Consider the following 26,122-nt stretch of genomic DNA (forward strand, 5'->3'; position numbering starts at 1 on the left):
ACAGAGAGAGAGAGAGAGAGAGAGAGACAGAGACAGAGACAGAGACACAGAGAGAGACAGAGACAGAGACAGAGAGACAGAAAAAGACAGAGAGTGTCAGAGAGACAGGGAGACAGAGACTATGGAGGGAAGGATGAGAGAGGGAAGGAAGGGCAAAGGAGGGAAGAAGGAAGTTAAAGACATTGAACTCTTTTACCAACTGGTATAGACTTTACACCTCACACATCTGATCACCCAGAGTTCCTAGGAAAAAGGTTTCACTCCCATTTTCATGCCATTGAAATGCCAACCTGCCTCCAGAGCCAAATGGAATTGCAGCCTGCCTGTGTGAAGCCGATGGCGTCCTCCGTACTCTCCTGCAGCTGTCCTTGGGTTTGGCCACCTGCCCCTGGCATCAGGTCACTGAAGTATGCCCTCTGACAAGGCATGCCCTCTGACAAGGATGCAGAGACATTTTGCCATGATTTTATTTTTACCAAAGCAGCCATTAAAACTGAGAGAAAGAATCAGATGTATCCAGAGGCATCATGGCAGGCAGAGACCACTCAGCTCAGAAAGAGATGTCACCTTTTAGACAAGAGAGGAGGCAAACTTGAGATCAGACACAGGAATCTGTGGACATTTTCCATATACACACGGAGCTCAGCTAGCCACCAGTGGACAGGTCATCTCAATTTTCCAGTAGATAAAATGTATCCCTACTCAGTATTTAAACAGCGGCAGCCCCTTTCCTTTATAGCTTTCAAATTATAGCCTTAAAAATTTCGTTGCATCGAGTTCAGTATATAGAGAAGGATTAAAAAAAAAAAAAGTCCTTTTGTCTAAAATTACCACTCTCGCCCAATTAACAGCATTGCCGGTTGGGTGGTCACTATTCTCTCTCTCACTCCATCTTGAGACAAACCTTCACACGTGGGCAGGAATAATTTTAGACTTTTAATTTCTTTTTGCTACATAAATAGGATTATACAATACATATTCTCATTACAAATTGCTTTCCTTCACTTAATAATTTATTATAAGTCTCCTTCCAGATGGATATAATTAGTTCTAACTTAGTCTTTTTAAATAGCTGTCTAAGGCTGCCTGGAAGAAAGAGCTGGTGCATGCTGGATTTCCAAACATCATCAATTTTGAGAGTTAATAATGGTTGTTGATTTATTTTTGGAGGAAGGGAAATGTTAACTACACCAATTTATGTAAGAAAACATGCAACTTTAAATGAGGAAAAGAACATGTCTTTGAAGGTGGGACCATCCTGAAAGCCCAGGGTGACAAGAAGTGTGTTGTTCTGAGGTAGACATAAATAAAGTTAAGTTCCCCCTTGGGAGACTGAGGTCCTGCTAGGTCTTGGTGCAGAAGCCTCTTGCAGTGCTGGCTTCCTTTTGAGGTAATGGCTTGGACCTGCACTGGCATCAGGCATCTCTCGGGGTCGCCCTTTGCACGCACAGTTGTCTCGCCACCTCTTGGATCTGGCCCAGGAAGGGGTGGGGAAGGCGCTGCAGGCATTAGCATGCAGGTCACGCAGCCTCACTTTGTTCTCTTGGCTGAGGTCAGATGGAATAAATCAATCAGCCTTCGCATCCAAAGTCCTTCAACGTGTCCTGGAGCCTTCCAGGCCATGTGTGCTCTGGCCCGACTTTGAGTTGCCTATGAAAGTCTGCAGGAACAAACAGAACCAAAGAGCTCCCTGGGGCTATAAGCAGCTGCTCCCAGGAACCCATCTACTCCAGGGGTTTTCTGTGATCCAGGGGTATTAGTGTTTTAGGTGGGAGCAGCCAGCTCAGACTCTTGGAGATCTAAGAATATACACTGGGAATAAAGATCCCACTTCAGATCTCCTGCTCTGCCAGAACCATGTTATGTGCTTACCATACAGAACTTCATCTCCCTGAATTCTACAAATAGGACACTGGCCTCAGAGAGTCCATAATCACCCATTATCGGCATCAATGCAGTGCAAAGGCGGGCACCTTCCATTAGCAAAACAGCCTGACAGTAACAGTACATGTCCTTCATCCCTTGATATTCCCTATAGGTGTCCTGGTCTCCCAAATCCAACTATACTGTCAATATACCCTTTTCGAGCCTCAGAATCCAAGAGCCAGACCCAAGGTGGGTCCTGAATGACACAGTTAAATAGATCCATCTACAACAACCCAAGAAAATACTCCAAGACTCAATCTTTCCAAGACCAGCAAGGTTGGCAAGCGCGGTATCCTTCAAGTTTGTCCATGCCTTCTGAACAGAATGACAATTGTGACATAATCAGGTGCTAATGCTTCCCAGCTTTTTCATTTTATGCTTGAGGAAAGAGGATGATAGATATGCCTTTATAAGTAGATAGTAAGAGTTGGAGGTTAATGACAGATGTACCAGATGCAAAAGGTGTCAAAGGGAAAGATAACAATACAGGCTGGATAAAGATGAGTTTCCAGAAATAGCAGGATACATATGTTACAGCCTGTGAGGTGGGAAGCAGGTGTCCACAGGAGAAAAGCATCCTCCAAGAGCCTATTGAGCGGAATCACATACAATATCAGGTCTTATGCACAAGGGATTACCTGCCTTCCTCAGTGACTACAGAGTGGTAGGAGAAGCCAGGCTTTCTCCTGGAGCTCTTCCAATGAGAGTGGCTCAGAAATCCTGTGACCAGTTTCCTGGATCACTGTAGCCTTCAGTCTTCATGAAGACACTCGGGCTAGACTTAGTCCTGGAAGTAATCTTGTAAAGCATTGGGTACCATTAGCTCTGTATGAAGTGAGGCTTTGTATGGGCAAACTTAATCCAGACCTATCTGATTCCAGAGTTCACACTCATTTGCTCAACTATACTTCTTGGGTTTGCTTTATGCAACCTCAATAAAAAGAACAAGAAACGTTGTCATAGAAGGCCTGTGGAACATTCTAGAGTAGAAAAAAAAAAGCTCACTTCTGGTACTGGAAGTCCACTTCAGCCAATGGGCAAGGCATTTGTATATGCAAAGAGCTGGTTCCAATCCCCATTTGGAAAGCTTACAGCATTGTCTAATGGTGGACAACCAACTTAGTTGGTATCTAGCTCTTACTTAGCCAGCTTTATTGTTTTATATGTGAAGAGTATTGAGAAAAGTGTCTGAACCTCAGCATCAGGTCATGTAAAAAGATAAAGTATTTCATGCTGACCAAAAGGTCATTTCAATGTGTGTCATCAGGGGTGTGTGTGTGTGTGTGTGTGTGTGTAGCAAGCAAACAATAGGCAAGGTATATTTGTGGCACTGGTGAGGAGGGATTGAAATGCCTATGGAAGGAAACCATGGCTGTGGATTTCAGGGCTTGGGGACCTGTCAACACAGCTAATCTCCAAGGATGTGAGCTGAATGCACCCTCGATAGCCAAAGAAGTGCCCCATGGAAACTGTCAGCCTCCAGCAGGCCAATTTGTTCTCATATTACACTCCCTGCTGGCTCTGTTGCAAGACCCCAGGTTAGGGATTCGTGTCATGCATCCCCCCAACCCAGTGAGGGTTGACACAGCACGGTTGATAAGTCAAGAGAATGCAGAAGCCACAGCCGGATTAAGAAGGCTGTTTTATTTTGGTGCCCTGGACTTCAAGCAGATTAAATAATCAAAAGGCCGGGCCACTGGGGTCATGTTTGAATGCTACAGCTGTTCACCAAAGTCTGACCAACATTCTTTATGTGGTTTGCTGTCTGAATGGGAGAGGCAGAGAAGATCTCGGGGAGGCTGACACTTTTCCGAAAAGAGACCGGACACAATCAAAAGACCCTCTTATGAAGAAGGACCACAGCAGACAGAGACAAGGGGACAGGCTGCTTAAATAAGTTGACCTCCTGAATTCAGCAACTGCTTTCGGCAATGAAGAAAAGCCCATGCTGGATTCAAGGAAAGTGAATGGAAAGCTGGGCTCCACGTCTGCGGTAGCCTGTGCATGTTGATCTGTGAGTACACACGCTGGGATCTATGTTGGATGAGGGCTTGTGCTGCAGAGCCTGAGCCATGAAAGGTGAGCAGGAATGGATTCCATTGCCCTTACCCCAGAAGCCGCCCCCCACTGAGAGAAGGGAGGAATCCCCCCAAGAAGTGTCTGTGCGAAGTCAATTTTCAACCTGTCTTTCTTAAAAAAAAAAATCTCTCTCAGTGGGAAGATGGATGTGTCACCATGCTGAGCATCGGGGAAAGGGAACTGAAGACAAATGTGGATAGCTGTGGTGTGGACATGTAGTGGGCTTGTCATGGGCCATTTCATAGACAACATGGTGCCTTGAGTTAGAGTTCATATATTATTTCCTTTGGGGAAGTGGGAGGCAAATTGGCCCCCATATCAGGAATATAAGCCTTTTATTAAGAGATAAATGGACTGGGTGGGTACCCTGGTGTTTAAGGATTGATTTCCTGCAATTAATTCATCATTGTGGCTCAGGTCGCAGTGATGGTGTCAGATGATTTCTAATGGAAAGTCATTTATTTGAACTTTGAAAGAAGTTAGATATCTGAAAAATTACAGAAAAGCAAGGGCTGTAGACTTCTGTTTGAAGAAGGAGAAGTGGACTTTGATGCTCTGTGTCTCTTGAACTAAATCAAAGCAAGCAGCTTTCCCTTGGAAAGCTCCTCATTTCCTGGTCCTATAGGCCTGGGCACCAGCAGCCAGGAGATCAAGGTATAGAACATTTGACAGTCATGCTGTATTTTTTTCTAGGTGAGGTGCAAACCAGAACAATAAATAAATAACTGCCTCTTGAAAGCCTCTGTGTTGATAAGCATTTTGTTTTGAATAGCATTCCATGGCCCTATCGAGACCTCTACATTCCAACAAAACACTCTTGACACGTGCTTCTCATACTTAGAAATTCAAATCCCAAGAGAAAAAAGGGAGGGAAACCATATCTTTAAAGAATGATCACACAGCCTTTTAAGAAAATAACAATTCTCTGAGTCATACAATGAGACCCACTTTGTATTTTGGGGAGCAGTTACCCACATTCCTATATAGCTGCATCATTTGTGCTGAGTAGGGAAGCCTGGCAGCCCAAATGTTCCTAAGTGAGGGATGAGTGAACACTGAGTTTTTCCATGGCCACACATGGAATACGCCTTATTAGTTAAAAGAAATAAAGAAGCTTCCTAAGTACTCATATGGATACATAGTTTTGACTAAACAGAACAAATTGCAGAATAAGATAAACATGATTACATTTATGTGGATTAAACAAACAAACAATATAGCATTGGGCAAATCCAACCCCAGTTGCTGTACCATATCTCTCTTGAATATCTGGCAGAGTAATACAGCAAATAACAATTCTCACAGATTCTGTAGACAGTCTGGGATCAAATTATGCTTGATTGTTTATTGTTTCTGTGACCCTGGAGAGTGACTCAGCATCTCTATGCCTGTTTTTTTTTTTTTCCTTCAAAACGTTGAAGACAAACAACCATGTTGATGAGGTCATTAGAGTGGATTCATACCTATAAAGCCGGATTGATCCCTGTCATGCAGTGTATGCCATCTGGTCATTTGCTATTGTCCTTATTATCTACTGCATTTTACAAGCTCAGCATAACACCATTCTATCTCAGTGATTATCTCTAGCAATTACAGAAATAGAAATCAGAAGGAATACCTAATAGGTTCCTTCCAAACCATGCCCAAGATAAGCTCCCAATACTTCCAACTCTGGAAATGTTGGATCTTACGGTAAGTTGAGGAAATTTGAGTACATGATGGCACCTTTATGATCCGAGCATTTAGCTCAGGAGTAGGGCACTTGATGAGCAAGCATAAGACCCCAGGTTTAGTCCTCAGCTTCAGGGGAAAAAATCCTTAGATAACTCTAAAGATCTCAAAAGAATATTCAGGTAATATGTCATACCTCCCTATTTCAACTCAAGCTGGACATGTTATAAACATTTCAACTCTGATAGCATTTATTGAATAGTATTAAGAAGCCAGGAGCTAGGGCTCAGTTGGTGGTTCTTGCCGAGCTTGCACAGAGCTCTGAGTATGATCCCCAACACTACAAAACTGACGATGGTACTACATACCTCTAATCCTAGCACAGTGACTATTGCTTTGAGTGTGTCTGAAGACAGAAAGCAGGTTTCTGTGGGGCTTCTGTGGAGTAGGTCTATGAAGGGGCTTCTGTGAGGAGAACCAGAGGTGATCAGAAGGTTGTGTGCCCCACTAAAGCATTGAACTTCTCAGTAAGAAGCAAGAAGATGACGGAAGTCTGATCATCTATGAGTGACCGATACTAGTTTCAGAAATAAGGATATGTCTTATATTGTTTCTAATGCTTTTTGGTAATTGTTAAAACCATCATAGAAAAAAAGGAGAAAGAGGATCATCACAGATGGGGTTATACCTGCAAATCTAGACAGCTGTTTGCAAGGCATCCCCTAGTCAATATGGTCACCTGAAGCCACATCTGATAATTGAAGTGTAAATGAATTAAGACCAAGTCAAAATTAAAAGTCAGTTCTTGAGTTGTAGAAATCACATTTTGGGAGCTCAAGAACTACAGGTGTCTAGTGACATCCATGTTGGAGGACAGGCACAGAACATTTCTACCACCATACAAAGCTCAACTGGCCTACCCGCCTCTGGAGTGGTCCTTTTAGAATACAGGCATAAGCTCCTTTGTTACCTTTCTACCTGACAGCCCACACACCGGGCTCTGAACTCCAAAGGACACAGGTCTCAGAATGACTTTCCCCACACCATTTCATGTGACATTAAGCTTAAACAGTCTGATGATCGAGTCACAGTAGAAGTCCCTTCTCCAAGGCTGCTGACAATGGCTAGCTCAGAGCTAGCCTCAGTGACCAGCCTGGGTGTACTCAGATCAATTCTGATAAGGGTGAGGACCTCCTTTCTAGCTGGGTGGAAGGCACTGCTGGCTCAGGACCACACTACCTGGGAATTCCTTGGCTGATGGCAACCAGATTTCATACACTGGCCTCCATCCCACCCTCTTCACCTCTTTGTTTTAGGTGCTCTGCTGCTGGTTTCCAGTGTGGGTATCCTGCTCCCAGGTGTGGACAGCTGCCCCAAGAAATGTTTGTGCCACCCATCTTCAAACTCTGTGGACTGCAGTGGCCAGAGGCTGTCTAAGATCCCCCCTGATCTACCCCCATGGACAATAACCCTGCTTTTACAAGATAACCAGATCCACTGGCTTCCTGCTCTTGCATTTCGGTCTGTACCTCAGCTTACCACCTTAAATTTATCTAATAACTCTCTTTCAAATCTGGCTGCAGAGGCTTTCTATGGACTTCCGCATTTACAGGTTTTAAATGTAACCCAAAATTCCCTGCTTTCCATAGAAAGCAGCTTTGCCCATGCCCTGCCTGGGCTCAGGGTGCTGGATCTATCATCCAATAGCCTCAGCATCCTCCCCGCATCTCTGGGCAGGCCTTGGGAGAACCTGACTATGTTAGCTGTACAGCAGAACCATCTTCTACATCTGGATCGTAAACTTCTAGAGGCCATGCCAAAGGTGAGGCTGGTACTTCTTAAGGACAACCCCTGGAAATGTGACTGCCACTTGCTGGGTCTGAAACTCTGGCTGGAGAGATTCACTTTTGAAGGTCAGTAGTGTGTCTTTCTGTGTGTCGCCAGACATAGCATCTCTAGAGGGTAGAGGAGGGTGCACAGGGTAGCTGTAGGCTTTTGTGTATCTTCACATGGAAGTATGTCGACTTCAGGAGAGGAGTAAGAGTTTGAAGGACATTTCCATTTCGGTGTTTATGTTCATCATGGTGTGCATGCAGACAGCATGGGCTTCTCTCTGGGAATTATATACCAAAGCATCCTCAGCTTTAATTTCCAAGTGTGATTGAGTTGGGATATGCCTCTCCCTTCTTAGGCCAGCTTCTCCCTCTTTCAAGGTCTACCCAAAAATGGCTATAAATCTTATTGAATACTGAAATTGGGCCCAGACGTTTCCCTCTCTGAAGTTACTATTTCTTTAATCAGAAGCTCAAATCTAAGTGACAGACCTCAGAATATCAGAGAGAGTAAACTTTGGAAATTACTCCAGGGTTAATAAAGTGTAGACTAAGGGAAAAAAACTGTGCATTTTTTCCTGTTCATTATGTACCAGGTGGCTATTTTATACTATAAAGCAAACTGGAATAGTTGTGACAAAGACCATACAGCACACCTCACAGCCTTTGCTATCTGAGAGAAAAGTTTGGCCACCTTAGTTGTCAATGGGAAACAGAAGCCCAAAGAAGCTCAATAACCAGCCTAAGGTTGCAGAGGCAAAGAACAAATGAGAATGGAAAACGGGACTGTTGGCCCTTGGCTTTGGGGTCTCTCCTGAACCCCACATTGCTTCTCTGAGCACCATTCGCTCATTCCTCTCCTTGAACGTTCTTGACGTTCCAGGCAGTACACTAGACCCAGAGAAAAAGGCAGTGAATAGGAAATACTTATCTTTATGAAGGTTTCATTGGAAGGGTAAAAAGAAAGACACTATATTAGACAAAAAATGTATGCATTCAGAGAGCAGTGGTAAGAGAGTGAGGGGAGCGAGCAGGATGTTAGAAAGGAACGTGCTCCAGCTTAGATAGGATAGGAAAGAAAAGGCCCCCAAGAAAATGGCATATATGTGAACCAGAACAATGAAAAGAAGGAACAGAAGATCACTGTGGGCGACGGGGGGGGGGGGTGTCCCAGCATGCCTAAAGGGCTTGGTGAAGAAGCTAGCCTGGCTTAGTGAAAGGCAGAGGAGAGAGTGAGTCAGTGGGTGGAGATAACGCACAGCACATCTTGGGTGCCCTTCCAGTCTCTAAACATGTGCAGAACAGGTGTCCTGTCTGGATTTTATTCTAGGGGAGGTGGGAAGTTCTGAGGAATTCTTGTCTAGGGAACAGTATGATCTGACCACTGTGTAAAATGCCAGGCCGCTGACTCTGAGAGGGCAGAGCAAAGGCCACTGAAGAAGAGCCAGCGAGAAGAAGGGGGAGGTGATCTCAGTGGAGCAAAGAAGAGATGACAGTGGCCTAGACCAAGATGGCAACAAGCGACCAGCATTTGGAACAGTGCCATGGTAGAAAGGGCTGAGGGTTTGGAGAGGGTGGCAGACTGGGAGAAGGGAAGAGTAGTTATGGAAGATTGTTTTGTTATTTCTTCCTGCTTGGTAAATACATAAATGAGGATGCTTTTAGCAGATAGGAAATGGAGGCAGGGAAGAGTCTGCAGAGGTGCTCAGTGGAAGACTCAGGAAGGTGACATATTTGAAGTACTTGTCCCACTTCGGGGTGGGGGTATTGTTGGTAATTGTATGCTTAAGGCCAGGGAGACCTGAGGGCTGCAGAAGAGTTACGGGAAAAGCAGCACCTGGAGGCATAGTCTACGTATGGTAGAAGCTCAAAGTTGCCACACCACAAGTTGGAAGCTTCTCAGTAGTCTAAGAGCAATGGATGCATCGCCAACTAGCTGCCATTGAAGCTAGCTCTCAAAGGCAACTATATAACTTTGTAACATCCTTCTGAGAGGTCAAGACCAAAACCAAACATGTCTGGAGGTGAGGTGGCTAGTGCCATTGCTTTCTGGATTAAATAATAGGCATTAAACAGACCATCCCAGGAAGAGAGTTTTCATCAAAGAATATTGTCCAATGTAAAATCAATATGCAGTTTCCAGACCTAGGACACCCAGAAAATCACACAGACAAGGATGGTATTCTCCTATGCAATCACAAACTTATGTGAAGAAAGGCCTTTGTCTAGCATGTAGTGCTACCAAGCGATAGTATTGGGGCTGATTTTGGTCCCTTGAGCCATCAGTGCAGTAAACTTTCCTTTATAGCAATGCTTCTAAAGCACATATAATGGCCTTTTTCAGAGGAAGGTAAAATCAGTTCAGGGTACCATGATCTGGTGTCCCAGCATCAGGAAAGGAAAAATACTGACTAGATAAAAGACTCAGGAGATGGTCTGCTTATGCACACACTAAGCCTAAAATTAATGCCTAAAACTAAGCTAAGGGAGCAAATGCTATTCTGAACCTCCATAAACAACTGCAAACACAGAAGGTACCAGTCAAAGCAGGGTGATTAACATTACCAACTACCTGATTTCAGTCATCTGTACTGAAGTCTATCACTTACCCATGCCTGAGTCCAGGGGAACTGGGAGTAAGATCTGCATCCCAGGTCTGCATTCCACATAGTCATTTGGGGACATAAGCCTCCTCTAGATGGCGATACCATTAACTTCACCACATGACATTTAAGGTCACCACTCAACACAGCACACAGAAGAACATCGTGGAGGATTCTGTGTGCTGGAAGTGGGTAAAACTCAGTCATGTGGCTTCAAATGAAACCCAACGAAATGGAAAACTTAGAATCCTGTAGGCCTAAGGGCAAAATGATTTGCTTTGGTTGTTGTAAAATAGTCTCCCCTTTACCCAACGATGCACACAGGATGGTATGTAGTCACCCTTTATTACCATATGAACCTATACTTTGTTGTTCATGGTTAACTATGAAATGGGTACTGAGTGAGGTATGGCAGTGCCATGCTGAACCCGTGACACAATTTATCCATCCTGGTCATCAGAACAATCTTGAAAAGTAAATTTTATTATTATGCCTCTCTCGCTTTCCAGGAATGCAAGCAGAGGCTCAGAGTGAGTAAGGAACTTTCCAGAACTGCATAGCTAAGTCATATAGAGACTTAAGATTTGAACCAACTTTCTTCCAAGACAGAGGTGAAGTGCGATGGGGGACAGTTGGAGGTTGGGGACTGAGAGGGGGAGGGTTGGTCCATCAGCTTTTTTAAGTCAAAAAGGGAGAGCGACCCTCATGCTGCAACTAGCAGACTTGCCTCTGGGTTGATGGTCCCTGAGAAGGTGGTGGAGTTGTGAGAAGGATCCTGGCTAAGGTCACAGCTGCACAGGAGGCTACTGAGACAGTACCAGGCACAGGCCTCACCTTCCTGCTGTGTCTGGGCATTCACTGTAGGCCTGTCCTTTGCCCCGAGTCTCAAGACTGTGGACTTTAGCACCATACTGGAGAGGAAAGTGACTACAGAACAAGAATGAGCCTGCAGTGACTACACAGTACACCATAGCTGAGGTGGACATCAGCCAATGAAGCGGCCTGCCATAGCAGAGCAGTCTGGGCTCTCCTATGGAAACCTCATCATGCTTTGGTTGGACGAAATGCTTTTGCTCCCCTAGGGAATTTGTCTCTGTAGCCTTGACATAAAGGCCCTTGTAAGAGCCACCATAGCCAGGTGCTAAGGGAGATAAGCTCCCACAGAGGCAGAGCCCCTCATCTCAGCTCAGCTGGGAGGGGCCCTTGGCTCAGCTGGAGCAGCCACCTGGGCCCTCTAGCTTCATGAACACTAGTGGCTCAGGAAACTTCACTTTGATCTTACTGCTTTAAAGCTGGGATTCACAACTCAAGGGATTGCTAAAGAAGCCAGGACAGGCCCAAGGGAGTCTTGTCATGTATCATTCAGTTTTAAGCAGTGGCAGCAGAAAGAGTATGTATTGGATTTTGTCCCTGTCACCAAGCCTGCTGTTTCTGGGTCATGTGATAGCTCTTGTATTGTGGAGTGGCTCTGTCTATTTATAGGGCACTCACAACTCGTCTTAAGATGATTAGATAGGAAGTGTGGGCATATATCTCCCAAGCCCTAAATTACTATGTAGTGGCATGAGACAATAACACTGAAGTGACAACCTCCATATGTGCTTTTCTGGCATTAACTTAAAACAATTCCCTATGATGTCTACTGAGAATCTGTAATCTGTATTTGCTAAGGAAGCATGTCCACCTCACCTGCTGAGGATTTAGGGAAGCCTGAGAGAAACTAGCCATAGGACCTATGGGTCCTGCCAGTCTAGTAGGCTTTTCTGCCTCTGTACTGGTCCCAGGATAAACTAGTGAAAAAAAATAGGGGAGGGGAGTATACTGGGGGCTGGGGTTGGGTGTTGACTTATCCACTCATGCCCTGTATAGATTTTAAAAAGAATTCCCTATAAGATGGAGGGTGAGGACTTAAAACTCTCAAGTCAGGCACAACTGGGATGTTCTGATGACATAAAACTTTAAGAAGTTTGTTCCCACAAAGTCAAATAGTGTACCAGTGGCTACACAGGATAGGGTGAAGAGGTGGAGTCCAGTACCCCATGAAAGGATAACTAACTACCAAAGATGCCCCAAGGAATCAATTACCTTATAGAGACCTAAACCTACATTTAATAACTCTTTGGAACATTTGGCATTCAAAGTAGTAAATGTCATGAGGCCCAAGACAATGAGTTACTTAAATGCCAAGAGCAATGTATGGTATTGTCAAATGCTCAGGTACATAAAACTCAGAAATCACCATTCTGCCTCTCTAAAGAGTGTTGATAGAGATATCATATCGGGTCTTTGGAATTAGCATACTAATGACAACAGTAAATATTTGTTCTATCTATTCTTTGATTTTCAGTGGGAATCCAGCAAGAAAGGATTCTTGTGTGATGGGCAGTAGGTGGGAGGAAGACTGGAGACTACAGTGTCCTTAGATGTTAGGCCAACACATTCTCTGTTAGCATATGCCCAGTGGTCCCCTCAGCCTTTATATAATATTAAGGTAACTTGGTTCCTAACAAATTCTTAACCATAAATAATTGCCTATTTAGTCTGTGGCAGGCTGAGGACTTTGGAAAACTGTTGTATCAAAGCTCCATCATCACTCTTTGCTTTGTTTCTTGAAGGGGGAGAAACAGATGGTGCCATCTGCAGGCTGCCTGAACATTGGAAGGGAAAGGATCTCCTCTCCATTCCTCATGAACTATACCAACCCTGTCCTCTACCTTCTCAAGATTTGGCACCCCCACTAGTCCAGCAACCTGGTTCTGCCCCGCAAGATCCCCAGAAGTCTCCTGAGAATAGCTCGGGACAGCAAGATCCCTTGGAGTGTGAGACCAAACCCAAAGCAAAGCCAACCAACCTACGCCATGCTGTGGCCACTGTGGTCATCACTGGGGTGGTATGTGGGATCGTATGTCTCATGATGTTGGCAGCTGCTATCTATGGATGTACCTATGCAGCTATCACAGCCCAGTACCAAGGGAGACTCTTGGCACCAACCAGGAAGTCTGAGAAGATAGGAAGTAAGGAACCAATGGACATTTCACCAGCCTGAGAGTCTTTATGTCCAAGTCCCTCTTGATCACTGAGGGCCAGAAGAAATGTGTGAGTGTGCCTGATGTATTCCCTGCTCCTGTCCCATGTTTTATCTTTCAAAACAACCAAGAAAAAAAATGTGTCCAAAATATTAAACAAAGTACTCAATGGAAAGAAATTTATGCTTCAGCTTTTAGACACCATAGATAAAATAGACACTCATATCTTACAACTGAGAGGATATGACAAGAAGTCTATGTGTAGGAACAAAAAGAAGAGTGAAGTCATCTCTTTTAGGTACCAGTCTCTGGATTAAGCTGCTTCTGCAAAGCAACAAGCATTCTGATATGTGTGCCAATAGGCATTTTTAGCAGCTCCAGGGGCCACCAGTTGGAGTGCCTGGGAATAGGCTGGTACTCTTACCCGACCAGTACTGGATGCCTCTATAATTCAAGTTCATGCTAGATTGGTGGGACGTTTAGATGTTGTGTATGTTACATATTTAGTGGAAATGTCTGTTGGTTGGGAATTTCATAGCTGGCCACAAGAGTCAGATTATATTTAATTTTCTAAATCAGAAAACCATTTGGGGATCTCTAAGCTGTAGAGGAAGACAAAGGTTTCATGTCTGGATAATGGGACTCAGGCCTGGGCAAGGTTTTGATGTGAAGGAACACAGAAATGGTAAACTAGAATACAGGGCATCAAGAGGCCATATCCACCAATCAACTGGAACCTTACCCTAGGACTCTCGCAGCAGGGATGGATTTAGGTTAGGCTGAATGGCGGTTGTGTCTTTGCATCTGCATATGCAGTGCACAGAGGGCATGGATTTGTACAGCTACACCCACACATAAACACCCTCAGAGCAATCAGCTTACCCACTAATGAAATGCAGCCGTGTCGGGTGGGAGCCAGTAGCTGTTGATCACCACCCAGATTGTATGCTCAACACTCTGGGATAGGAAATAAGAAGGAAGTTTGAGGGGGAATGGGAGTTACTGGGGTGGGGGGACTTGAGGCACTCGGGGGCAGACAACCTGGCTGGTGCTGTAGCATGGCTTTAAAAAGTTCAGGTATGGCTTGCAAAGTCCACAGACTTGGTCTAAGAGAGTTGCATGCAAAGTGAATTTTTATAAATTGAATCATCATTTTAATGCAGCAGGGGAGCTCGCTATTTAAAGGAACCTTTCATGGAATCTTTTCTGTAATGGAAATAATTGGCTCCAGATTGATGCATTTTTTTCCAAATTTGCATTTCTATGCTAGGGTTTCTTAAAGTGGAATATACCTATACTTACTCTTTCTGTGTATACTACAGGCACTTTTTAGGATTATAACTATTTTACACAGGAAGAGAGCACAGAGGAGTTAAAGACATGTTAAAAGCAGAAAATGACAAATATGGGGCAAGCTGTTCCTCTAGAGTCCATGACAGACATTGCTAATCAATCCCAGCTCTTTTCCCAGCTGAGCCTCAAATATACCACAGATGGTTTCTTAAGACAGCACTATAGGCAACCAGAACTAATCAATTGGAGTTGGTTCAAAGGATAAAGCACATTTGCCATTCAGGGTACTGGCTCGACTTCACCCCTCAAGGCCATGTAAAAATTGGTTTGGATCCCCAGTCAGTTGTCTACTCCTCAACTGGAATACAAATGGGACATACACATGTTGGGATGGACAGATGTCTAGTGTGCTATAAGCAATGTAAAGCTTGTATATACCAGTGGGCTAAGGCCAGACTTTTTGGCGTATCAATTTAGCTAGATAAATTTTTTTAGGAGAAGAAGTTTAAATGTGAATGGTCACAGCGAAACTCATTAGTGTGTACAATTAATATGCATAAATAATTACAACACGGAAAAGAGCAGAACACCAACAGTTCCCAGAGAAGGCCCACAGCTACATAGGCTGTCAGTTGCCTTGACACCTCCAGTCTTTTGTGCTGAGGTGGCTCAATTCAGCTGTGTGACTGAGTTTCTATTCTAAGGACGTAGCAGCTACTTTCAAACTGAAAAAAGCATTTCTTTCCATTGTCCTAACTGCAATTTTTTTCTTTTCTTTTTCTTTTTCTTCTCTCTCTCTCTCTCCCTCCCTCCCTCCCTCCCTTCCTTTTCTTTCTTTCTTTCTTTTTTTTTGGCTAAGAACGCAATGCAAGAGGAAATTGAGAAGGTTCCTTTATTCTTCCTCTCGATTTGACCAAATGTTTTCCAGGCTCACATTGTTAGCAGGCATGGCTCTCATGAGCATTCCTCATAGAATTCTGACACTCGCCCCATGGATACTTGGGCAGCGATCACATACCCTAAGAACTCCCAGGGCCAGCAGCATATGCCTTCTCTAACAAATGATTTAGGACTATGAGTGTACTATGCCCTGTCAGTGGTTTGGCGACGCTGCAGATCAGCCTTGCCCTCTCCCCTCAGAGATTACATAAAAGAGTTTCTAGTACACTGCACAAACCATGAACGTGGCTCCAACCCTCGTCTGTCAACACCCTGATCCTATTAGATGTCGATGTACAGATGATAACCCACTCAAAAGGCCTCTAGCTTAATAGGTAGTCTTTAAGCAAAAGGAGGTAAGTGACGCATATGTAGACTCAGATTTCTATCATTTGCCTACAGTTACCACACACAGCAGTTGGCAGTGAAAATAATTACTTACTCTGAAATGTCAACAGCTCCTCAGAACAGAAAAATATAAATCAAGTTGTTTAGATGAACAAATGTGGAGTTATCATTTGCTAATATGAGAAATGAAATGTTTTAATTGCAAAATGCACAGCAGATGAAAGACCCAGTTTTCAGGGTATTCTGCAAGAACCACAAATTATCTTTCTTGAGCACTACAGCTCACGAGGGGCAATTTACAAACGCCTCACAGATTATTTTCAGCTGCTTATTACTGCCATCCTATTCATAGATTCCCCTGTAAGATTGTCCTTCCAGCACAGTGCCAGACTGGAGGAGGCGCTCAGGGCAAAAAGCACGTGTAGTGTTGTCTCAAGGAAAGTCATCTGAAATGGCATGCTTCCATTAAAAGTAGTGTAACCGTGTGGTGACAGGCAGGTGATTTCTGCTCGGCAGGGATCTGAGTTCACAGCCGCTGCAGCTTTCTGCAGTGGAGCACACAGGAGAAGGGCATGGAAGCCGTGCTATGATGTGGATGAGGCGGTCTGTGAGGAAAAAGATCTGCTGTCAAATCAGAAAAGCTTGCTCAGGTAAGGCAGGCACCCCAAATCCCTCGGAAAGAAACTTGTGCTTAAGACAATAAAATGCCAGTGGATAAAGGAGTTATCTCATTTTGCTTTATGAGAACAGAGAGCTGATAAAAAAGACCCATACCCGGGCTTCCTGTAGAAGGCTCCTGGAAGTCAAACCCCATTGCTGAAGTTCACTGAGAACTACTGAAGACAGACCCCCTCCGCCTCACACTTTGAATATTAAAAGTGGCTAAATTAGTTTCCAAAATACTCTATCTGTGCCCCATATTCAAAGTTATACAACAGTGATTCGAAACCTGTAACTTTCTGTGCAGTTCAGGAAATTGCTATTTCCAATGTCCATTTAGATTTGCTAAATGCTACTGTCAGAAACCTACAAGACAAGACACCCCAACCTATGAGGCAGCCCGAGCAGGATTATCTGCAGAACTCTAGGGGACCATCCCATTTTCCTCCGTATGTATGTATGTATGTGTGTGTGTGTGTGTGTGTGTGTGTGTGTGTGTGTGTATGTATGTATGTATGTATGTATGTATTTATAATTCTTAAATTACAATGAGGTCTCAAAGAAAGCTTTGTCTCTCTTAGAGGAGGCCTTACAACTTTCTGACAGGTTTTCAGATTCTTGACAGGACTATTTGCCTCTATTCCTATTCCAAAGACACTGTATGTTCAGAATCCTCAAGATGGATCGGCTGTCACCCACAGCCTCACATGTCCATTAAGCAGACCCTGAAAACAAATCAAGGGAGCTAGGGAAGGTCCTGAAGAACATTATGTCTAGGCCTGGAAAATTTCAGAACAGTTGCCGTTGGCCTCCTTGTCCATCATGGGCATTGCTAACAGATCACAGCATACTTATCAACGATTCCAGACCAGACCTCAGAATCCTTTCAAATCTGTTTCCCAGGTGCCCACAACAGATCAACTAGAGTTGACATAAGGGATTAAAGTTATTTGCTACGTTGATATCGTTCAGTGCCTTTATTTTACAGCTAGAAGCTAGAAGCATGGAAAAGGAAAAAAACTTCCCCAAAGTCACACACAGTTCGTTGCATGACTGATAAATCTAGTTGCACAAGCATGCAGTTAGCGTGAATAACACAAACTAATTCCCCACTACCCTTTGTCCATTGTATAGTCAGCTGCTCTATCTAGACTATGATGTCATTGTACTAATCACTTAGATAAAGACAATTGTAGCAACAACATTCACTGGGTGTGGTGCTGGCTAGTTTTAATGCCAGCTTGACACAAGCTAGAGTCATTTGGAAAGAGGAAGCCTCAACTGAGAAAATGCCCCAATTAGGATTGGCCTCTGGGTATTTTTCTTAATTCATGACTAATATGGGAAGGCCCAGCTCACGGTGGGTGGCGTAACCCTTGGGAAGGTGGTCTTGAGTTTTATGAGAGAATCCCACTGTAAAAGTAGCCAGGAAGCAGAGTTCTTCTGTGGCTTCTGCTTCAGTTCCTGCCTTTAAGTTCCTGCCCTGCCTTTGTTTTGATGACAGATTATGATGTGGAAATGCAAGTTGAGATTAACACTTTCCAACCCTAGTTGCTTTTGGTCCTAGTGTTTTATCACAACACTAGAAACCTAACCAAGACAAACACCCAGTTTGGTGCCCAGGTACCTTCTAAGTGCATTAATTAATTTTGCCTTATAAGGAAACCCATAGGTGTCTATTGTTCCATAGCATATGAGCCTAAAAAGCAAACGTCCTAAGTTATCACACCAGTAAATGATATAGTAGAAATTCACATACAAGTTGTGATGGCTGGTTTTATGCCAACACAACAGAAGCTAGGGTTATTTGAAAAGAGGGAAGCTCAGTTGAGAAAAACTCCTTCATAAGATCTGGCTTTAGGGCATTTTCCTAATTAGTGATTGATGAAGGTAGGCCTAGCCCACTGGTGTCCCGAGTCCTATAAGAAAGTAGACTGAGCAAGCAAGCTAGTAATCAGCAGTCCTCCACAGCCTCTGTGTCAGTTCCTGCCATCACGTTCCTTCTCTACTTGAGTTCCTGTTCTGACTTCCTTCACTGGTGGACTATAGCATGGAAGTATAAGCCAGATAAATCCTTTCCTCTCCAGCCTGCTTTTGTGGTCATGGTGTTTCCTCAGAGCAATAGAACCCATGACTAAGACATAGTCTTCCCAAAAGCCTAGGTGCTTTTTGAGACTGAACACATCACCTTTTTATGTTATTTTGAATTTTCATTTTTTTTAAATCGCTTCTGGCTAGCATACAAAATAACAAAATAACAGGTTTTGTTATAACATACATGTGCAGCACTGCAGATTTCTCATGGTCACTCCACCCCCTGTACCCTCTCCTCCTCTTCCTCCCCACTCCTGCTGGCTCACCTCCTCCCTCCTATCATTTTCTTTCTGCCTTTATGTTTCATATGTATATATGCATGTCTGGATACCTGTTGAACCTAGACTTTTCACATGAAACACATTGTCTTCTCCCCATTGTCTTCTCTTATTTCTTTATAGTTTTTTGCTAATACATGGACTATGCCAAAGATTTGGGCTTTTTACTCTGAGTAAAGTGGAAGTCAACAGAGTTCTCAATGAAGGAGACATGTGACATTGTTTGTCTTGTGATGTGGTTGCCAAGGCTCCCAGTTAGCCTAGACTAAAATGAAAAGGGTTCTGACAAGACAGGGGAGTCAAAGGAAAGACTGCTGTGACTATCATGGGCAGAGTCCCAGGTAGGCTGAGTGAGCGTGGAGATGCTAGCCATAGTTTAAAAAGAATGGACAAGGTGATAGCCTGGTTAGGAAAAAAAGAGGATTCAAAATGATTTCAGGCAACAGTGAGATGGCTTACGATGGCTGCTAAGGCTATTGACCTGATTCTGGGACTCATATGATGGAAGAAGTTGTCATCTGCCTGCTACATGGATATTGTAGCATACAGGCAGCCATATAAATAAATAAATGAAGACACAAATAAACACATAAAATTTAAAGATGGAATGACTTCAATATCCTGATTCAAATCAACTTCAAAAATGGTCAAAAGGGCATATTTGAAACAGCTGGAAATTAAATAGTTAGGAATTCTTGCATTTAGGGGTAATAACATGCCATCTGAGGATACAAAGTCATCTCTTTCCTTTAAAGACAAATACTGAAATCTTATGAAAAATGTATAATGTGACCATACTTTGGTTTAAAGTAAATGAGAGGTGCAGTAAGGGCTGGGGGTCGGGGGAAAAGGAATGAGTGACAGGCAGGTCTGGCTGGGACCAGAACCAGTGTCTGGATGATACTCAAAACCTCAGTAGCCGAGAGGGCACAGATGGAGAACTCTGGGTTCTCTGACATTTACAAGCAAGAGAACTGAGTGAGTCACACTAGCAAAAGCAGAAAATTGAAGAGCAAGGGAGGGCAAGCACCAAGACAACAGTTAGCATAGAACAAGAAAGAAAGCATAGCTGAGTGTCGATTTGGGAAGCTCTAATGTAGTCACATCACTGGGAAATGGTTTTCTGTGAATAAAACCTGACCGCTGTGGGCCATAAAGTGAACTGGAAAGAGCACGAGAGAGGACTGTACTGCATGAGAGGACTAGTGATATATCCCATAAATAAAACAGTACAACTGCAAACTGATTTTGGCTTACGTCTGACTAGTTCAGCTGAATTCAGAAAGGTAGATGGCTTATGGAGGAAAAACATTTGAATGCCCATACCTTATGCTTCCACTCTGTAATTTCTTCTGATTATTAATAAGATTATATACTCCCATCTTCCATGAGCTAGGACATGTGTAATAGCAAACTTTAACCCTGATTATGGATGGCAGTCTAACCTTGATCTTAACATCACCTGAGTCTGCTTACCCCAAGAACTGGCAACAAGTGTGATCTTTGGGGACAAAGGCTGTGATCAATTCGATCTCTTTCTAATCACATGCTGTCTACGGTTTACTCCATTAGCAGCAATGTCCACAGACTAAGTGTCAAAGTACCTATGGTTCTGCCACAGACTCTATTCACATCTGCCCTTCTCTTTCCAGGAAACATACTATACTTAGCCTCTTTGTTCCCCCATGAACCCTTCTCTCAGCCTGAGTACCATATATTCTCATCTTAACAGAGATCAAAATCCCAACAAGGAACTTGGGAGATTTGCTTAGCTAAGTGCAGGAAAATAAATCCCCGATCTTTTGCGAGCCATGTTGGCAAAAAGGAAGGAAAGGAAGAAAAATCCCATAAACTCTTACCCACTAAAGTGTCTAGGGATATTTCCAGTCCTGCACTAAGCATCATTCTAAGTCCACTGTTCCAAGGCTTATGAATCAGAATGAAGCTTATGTAAATCGCCAGTGTGACTGACAATGGGAAGATGTACTTTTAGGAAGCTTAAGACCTTTGGTTAGGATTTCTGTATAATCCCATAAATGAAATACAACCAATGAACAAATTCTGACTCATGAAAATGAAACTCTTACATCGCTGTTCATTTACACAACCTCTGATCGAATATCACCTAATTTCTATATTAACATGATTAATAGAGGGGACAGAAGAAGTGACTTTTATTCGGTACTGCTTTAAATAGACTGTGACATTTTCATCATTTTACTGAGCTTTTCTTGAAAAGAACCAGGTGATTTTATGTTGTGGTCCATACAGTTTCTATCCAACTACATCACTCTTACATTTTGGGAGGAAGGTGTCTATAGATGAAAGAGGCATGCCTGCAGGCAAAACACAACCTTATTTTCAAAAACATCACAAGGCATTTATTTCTTGATAATGTAAAGAGCTCATACGACATGGCAAAAAGGCAAATCATTATCATTTAAATATAGGCAAAGGTTTTCAATAGACATCTCTCTAGAAAAGATGTATCACAGGCTCAAAAGCACACGAACAGATAGATTCTCAGCACTGGTTAGTAGGGAAATACAAATCCATTCCTATCCATCAATGTGGTTAAAATAAAAAAGATAGATAACTAAATGTTGGTGAGGATATGGAAAAATTGAACTTCATATGTACTGCTGGTAGAATTCTAAACTAAAGTAACCACAATTCAAAACAGGTTTTTCAATCCTGCAAAAATACTTAATGAAGAGGTACATGTGAGACGATTTCACTTCTAGACATCTTCTAAAGAAGAATAAAAATATGTCCATGTGGTAACTGTGCATGCATGCCAGCAACATTACTAATAGGTAAGGGGTATTCACATAATAGAATATTATCTAGCAATAGAAAAAATGAAGCACTGATTCATGACACACTGTGGTCCTGGAAAACATTATATTAAGTGAATAAAGCCAGTCACAAAGGTTCATGTATCATTCCATTGATCTAAAATGTCCCCAAATATGTAAATCCATTGATAAAGAAGAACAGTGCTCCTAAGGGTGAGGAAAAGTACCAAGGAAGAGGAGGGGGTGTATGCTCAGTTCCTTCAGGTTATACAAAGGGATCTAAAATTAGCTTGTAGTGATAGATATCGAACTCTGTTAAGTGTATGAAAGAGCCATTGAGCTGTGTGCTTTAAAAGAGTGAACTTTACAATACAGGAAAAATGTAGCAATAAAACCACAAGAAAAAATTAAAAGTAAATAAGATCAGGTGGCAAAACTACAGAATTGGTCCCACTGGCTGCCATATTCCAACCTCTCTGGTCTAAGATGTTAGTAGTAAAAACTGCATGCTTCAATATTTTACTCTGAAATGTTAAGACACTATAATGAGGGTCTAGAGAAGAGACATAGAGAGATGAACAGCAGTTAAGAGCACTTGCTGCTCTGGCAGACGATCCTGATTCAGCTCCTATTATCCTTGCCTCACAACTGTCTGTAACTACGGTTCCAATGGATCTGATGCCCTCTTTTGTCCTCTGATGGTCCAGAATATGTGCATGGTACACATACACACACGCAGACATTCATATCCATAACATTTAAAATGTTGATAATAATAAATATAACTCAATCTTAATAAGATGCCCCTAGGTAAGATTTCATAGAGAACAACACATGGGAGGAAGACTTAAGCTTCAAGAAATCTAACCAAAGAATCATTAAATAGTAAAAACCATTTACATATGAGAAGAACGACCTCTATTGGAATGAAAGAGGGGGTAGCCTCATGCTTACTTCTAAATATTTGGTTGACACTAACTTTACTATGCAAATTTACCAGGAATTTGAGAGACAGATGGCCTAATTCACTAACTTATTCCCTGCAAGCCACAGGTACCTGTCACCGCTCTGCTGCAGAGTTCTGACTGGATGATGTGTTGGTCTTCTGGTGAAGTTTTTAAAGTGTCTGAAGCTCTTGGGAGTGGTCCCTTAGAGAGTTAACACAGAGGATCCGGTTTCTCTGGTCTTGGGCTATTTTTACTTCTAAAGTGCTAACCCTGAACGTGCTTCTGTACCTTTCAGAGCAGCTGTTCTGATGGGCAGTTCTAACTCTGAAATCCTCTCGCAGATGGTAAGGACAGCGTGATCTCCAACTGCATCTCTAATCCATTTCCATGGAATTTGCTGTTGTCAGTTCTACTACATAAACTCCTCACACACACACACATTGAACTCATCTATCTTGCTTTAAAAAATACCCCCCACAAAAGTTCCTCCTCTGAGTTGCTAATTTAGAGCAAAGATGTGGTATGATCTTCCATTTCCTGCTCTACCTACCTACCTGCCAGTGAACCTCCCCTTAAGAATCTGGTAACTGGCCTCAAACTGCACCGCCATTCAGCTCTCAAGCTGAGGCGTGTACATGAACAAGGAATCTCCTCTCCATTTGGATTAGTCAGATCCTTGGAGAAGGGAGTTGCCTCTTCCTGCAGGGTTTCTTCCCACAGGGCTTTGCATGCTAGGCACATCTCATCATTCAGGATTCCACTCAAGTCTCTCTCTGGCTACCTCATAGCTAAGAGGCCTCACTCTCACCACTCCATGAGTGGCTTTCTTCTCTTTGCCATCGACAACCACATTCTATATCTTTGACTGGATCTGTTTCTAAAGAGTATTTTCCTTTCGTCCCTCTTTCCTTCCTCCCTTTTCTCCCTCCCTCCATCCATTCTTCCTTCTCTTGCCTCCTTGTCATCCCTGTAATACTTAATGGCTCTCTATCTCCAGCACTAAGGGAAGCTCTCCCTAGACAGCAGTATTCTCAGTGGGTAGGAAAACAACTGAGTGGAAGGGTTCTACCTTGGGCATATGCTCTCAGCCGCGGAGCTCATTGCTGCGTCAACTAGCATTCTCATAGTTCATTCTTCGTTGTCTTTTGGAGCATTTGCTTAAAAGTGTATCTTTCAGTACTAGGCACTATCTGGAATAAAACGTATACCTATTGAGAGGTTTAATGATGGTGCTCATTTTAAGCCAGCATTTCTATCTTACCACTACTGGCATTTTGAACCAGAGCATTCTTTGTAACTTGTAACAAGTTACAAAATTTGTAACCTTGTAATGGGTAACTTGTGCTTTTGAATGCTTGGTACCATTCTTACCCTTCACCTAGTAAATACCAGCAATACCTTCTAACCAGTAGTAACAAGTTCTCTCTCTCTCTCTCTCTCTCTCTCTCTCTCTCTCTCTCTCTCTCTCTCTCTCACACACACACACACACACACACACACACAAACACACCCACAGGCACACCCTCTCATGTTTATATGGCAGATGCATGTGTACACACACACATTTAGGCACCCACTCATATACACACCAACACACACATACACACACAGAAACAAACACAGGTACACACACTCAGGTTTGTATGGCAGATGCATGTGCACACACACACACACACACACACATAGGCAGGCACTCACACGCACACACACACAGAGACACATATACACTCATGCTTGTATGGCAGATATATGTGCATATACATGCATGCACTCACACACACTCATACACACATACACACATACACACACACACACACACACACAAAGGTCAAATTTGGATATCATTTCTCAAGCACCCTCCACCTTCCTCCTTTGAGACAGGGTCTCCTATTGGTCTGAATCTAGATGGCACAGATGGCCAGGGCACCCTAGGGTTTCTCCTGTCCCTGCTTTCCCAGGTTCTGAGATTACTTGTACACACTAAGTACATCTGGCTTTTTAATTCAGATTGTAGAGATTGAACTCATTTCCTTACTGGTTACTGACTATCTCCCTACTTCCAATATGCATGTCACTTTTTTTTTTTTAATGATAAAAGCACTTCCTTCTCTGGGATTTCACAAACCAAAGGTTTATCCATGACAGGCCTGACCCTGAATTCCTAGGATGCTAGTTAACTCACAGTGAGATTCCACCGAAGACATGAGGTCAAGTTGGGTGTTTGCTTGTAAGGTTTCAAAAGCATTCACACAACCCTAATGAGAGCCCATATTATACACTACACTTAGTTTAAATAGCACTTACCTGACAATATCTAATGGTTAATGATGCTAATCAATCACCTTCCTAATTAGCTGCTTAAAATGAAATCTTCCCCCTCATTACCCTGCCTTGAATTATGCAAATATAACCGCATAGACCACATTGTCAACTTTTCCTTGTGAGTGGATCTAATGCAATTCATGTCACTCACTAAGGAGCAAACTGGAGGGTCCAGATCTCCTTCTGCTCTACTAAAATCAATGTAAACTTTACAGCTTAGACACAGTGAACTTGGCATATGTCATACCTCAATAAAAGTTGTGTTTAAAAAGTTGCCATATAATAGGTTAATGCCCTAATGTCTAGGTTTTTATGATGATCAGATTGGCCACTAGTCTAATATTCATAGTACAGACCAGAACTTCAATGAAAAGCTAACTTTTGGTTTGCAGATGTCCATTTTGGAATGTGTTATTATGGTGTTGATTTGAATTTTGCCAATGAGAGTCTCTGAGTTTTAGTTACGTACAGTGGCTCTCTTGTCTGGTCAGCTATAACTCCTATTTAGCAAGTGACTGTATATTCTAGGACTATGAAGCACATATTCCTAGAGTGACTTATTCAGACTACACCTCTCACATATGTACCATGTATCAACCCCCAGAAGATAACTGGGAGAGCTCTTGCTTATGGGGAATTCATAAGTACTTAAGAAGCCAAACAGAACACAGTTGGGAGCAACTTTAGATTCTGATATGTTAAAATGCACATTTCAGAGCAAATGCTAATGATTCTCATTTAATTAGTGTATTATTTCAAAAATTCAGAAGTCTGGGCTGAAGAGTTCTCCATTAGGTAAGCTTATTGCCTTACAAGTGTGAGGCCTAGAGTTTGATTCTTCAGAATCTCTGTAGGAGCTATATGGGGGTATAGTAGATACTGGGGATCCCTGGAACGAGCTGATTAGCTAGCCAACCAAAACACCAAGTCCAGGCTCAACAAAAGAGCCTACTGCTATGTACAGCATAGAGTGATCAAAGAAGGCATCTGACACCAACCTCAGGCCTCCATATGAATGCACACGCGTGCCTGTGCACATACCCCACCCACTCCAGCATATAAACATGTAAAATCCCTTTTTCCAGAAATCTCAACAAGAGCAGAAGTTATATAGTTTGTATTTGTCAGAGTCTAGCCAATGAGTAGAAAGGCACGGCAAACAATTCAAGAAGTCTCTTTCACCATCCACTGGGTCCCCACCCCCACCATACACACCATGCCTGTTTTATCCTCTCAGATCATTTAACCCTATATGGCAGAGACAGTATAGAAAGGCTGGCCTTCCTTACTAAGAGGCCAGTGGAGA

The 26,122-nt window shown here is 43.0% G+C and overlaps 2 protein-coding genes across 3 annotated transcripts in view; one reads left to right on the forward strand and one right to left on the reverse strand.

The window, feature by feature from the left end:
• The window catches only part of Cacna2d3 (calcium voltage-gated channel auxiliary subunit alpha2delta 3), a 793,771-nt gene that overhangs the window by 109,900 nt on the left and 657,749 nt on the right, over positions 1–26,122 (reverse strand). The gene's annotated exons all lie outside the window — the stretch shown is intronic.
• Lrtm1 (leucine rich repeats and transmembrane domains 1) lies at positions 3,963–13,157 on the forward strand. Its single transcript, XM_028754078.1, is given in 3 exon segments — positions 3,963–4,005; positions 6,993–7,589; positions 12,727–13,157. Coding segments are annotated over 3 exon segments (1,071 nt in total).

The sequence above is a fragment of the Grammomys surdaster genome, unplaced genomic scaffold (genome assembly GCF_004785775.1).
Source record: "Grammomys surdaster isolate TR1022 unplaced genomic scaffold, NIH_TR_1.0 125979, whole genome shotgun sequence".
Lineage (NCBI taxonomy): Eukaryota > Metazoa > Chordata > Mammalia > Rodentia > Muridae > Grammomys > Grammomys surdaster.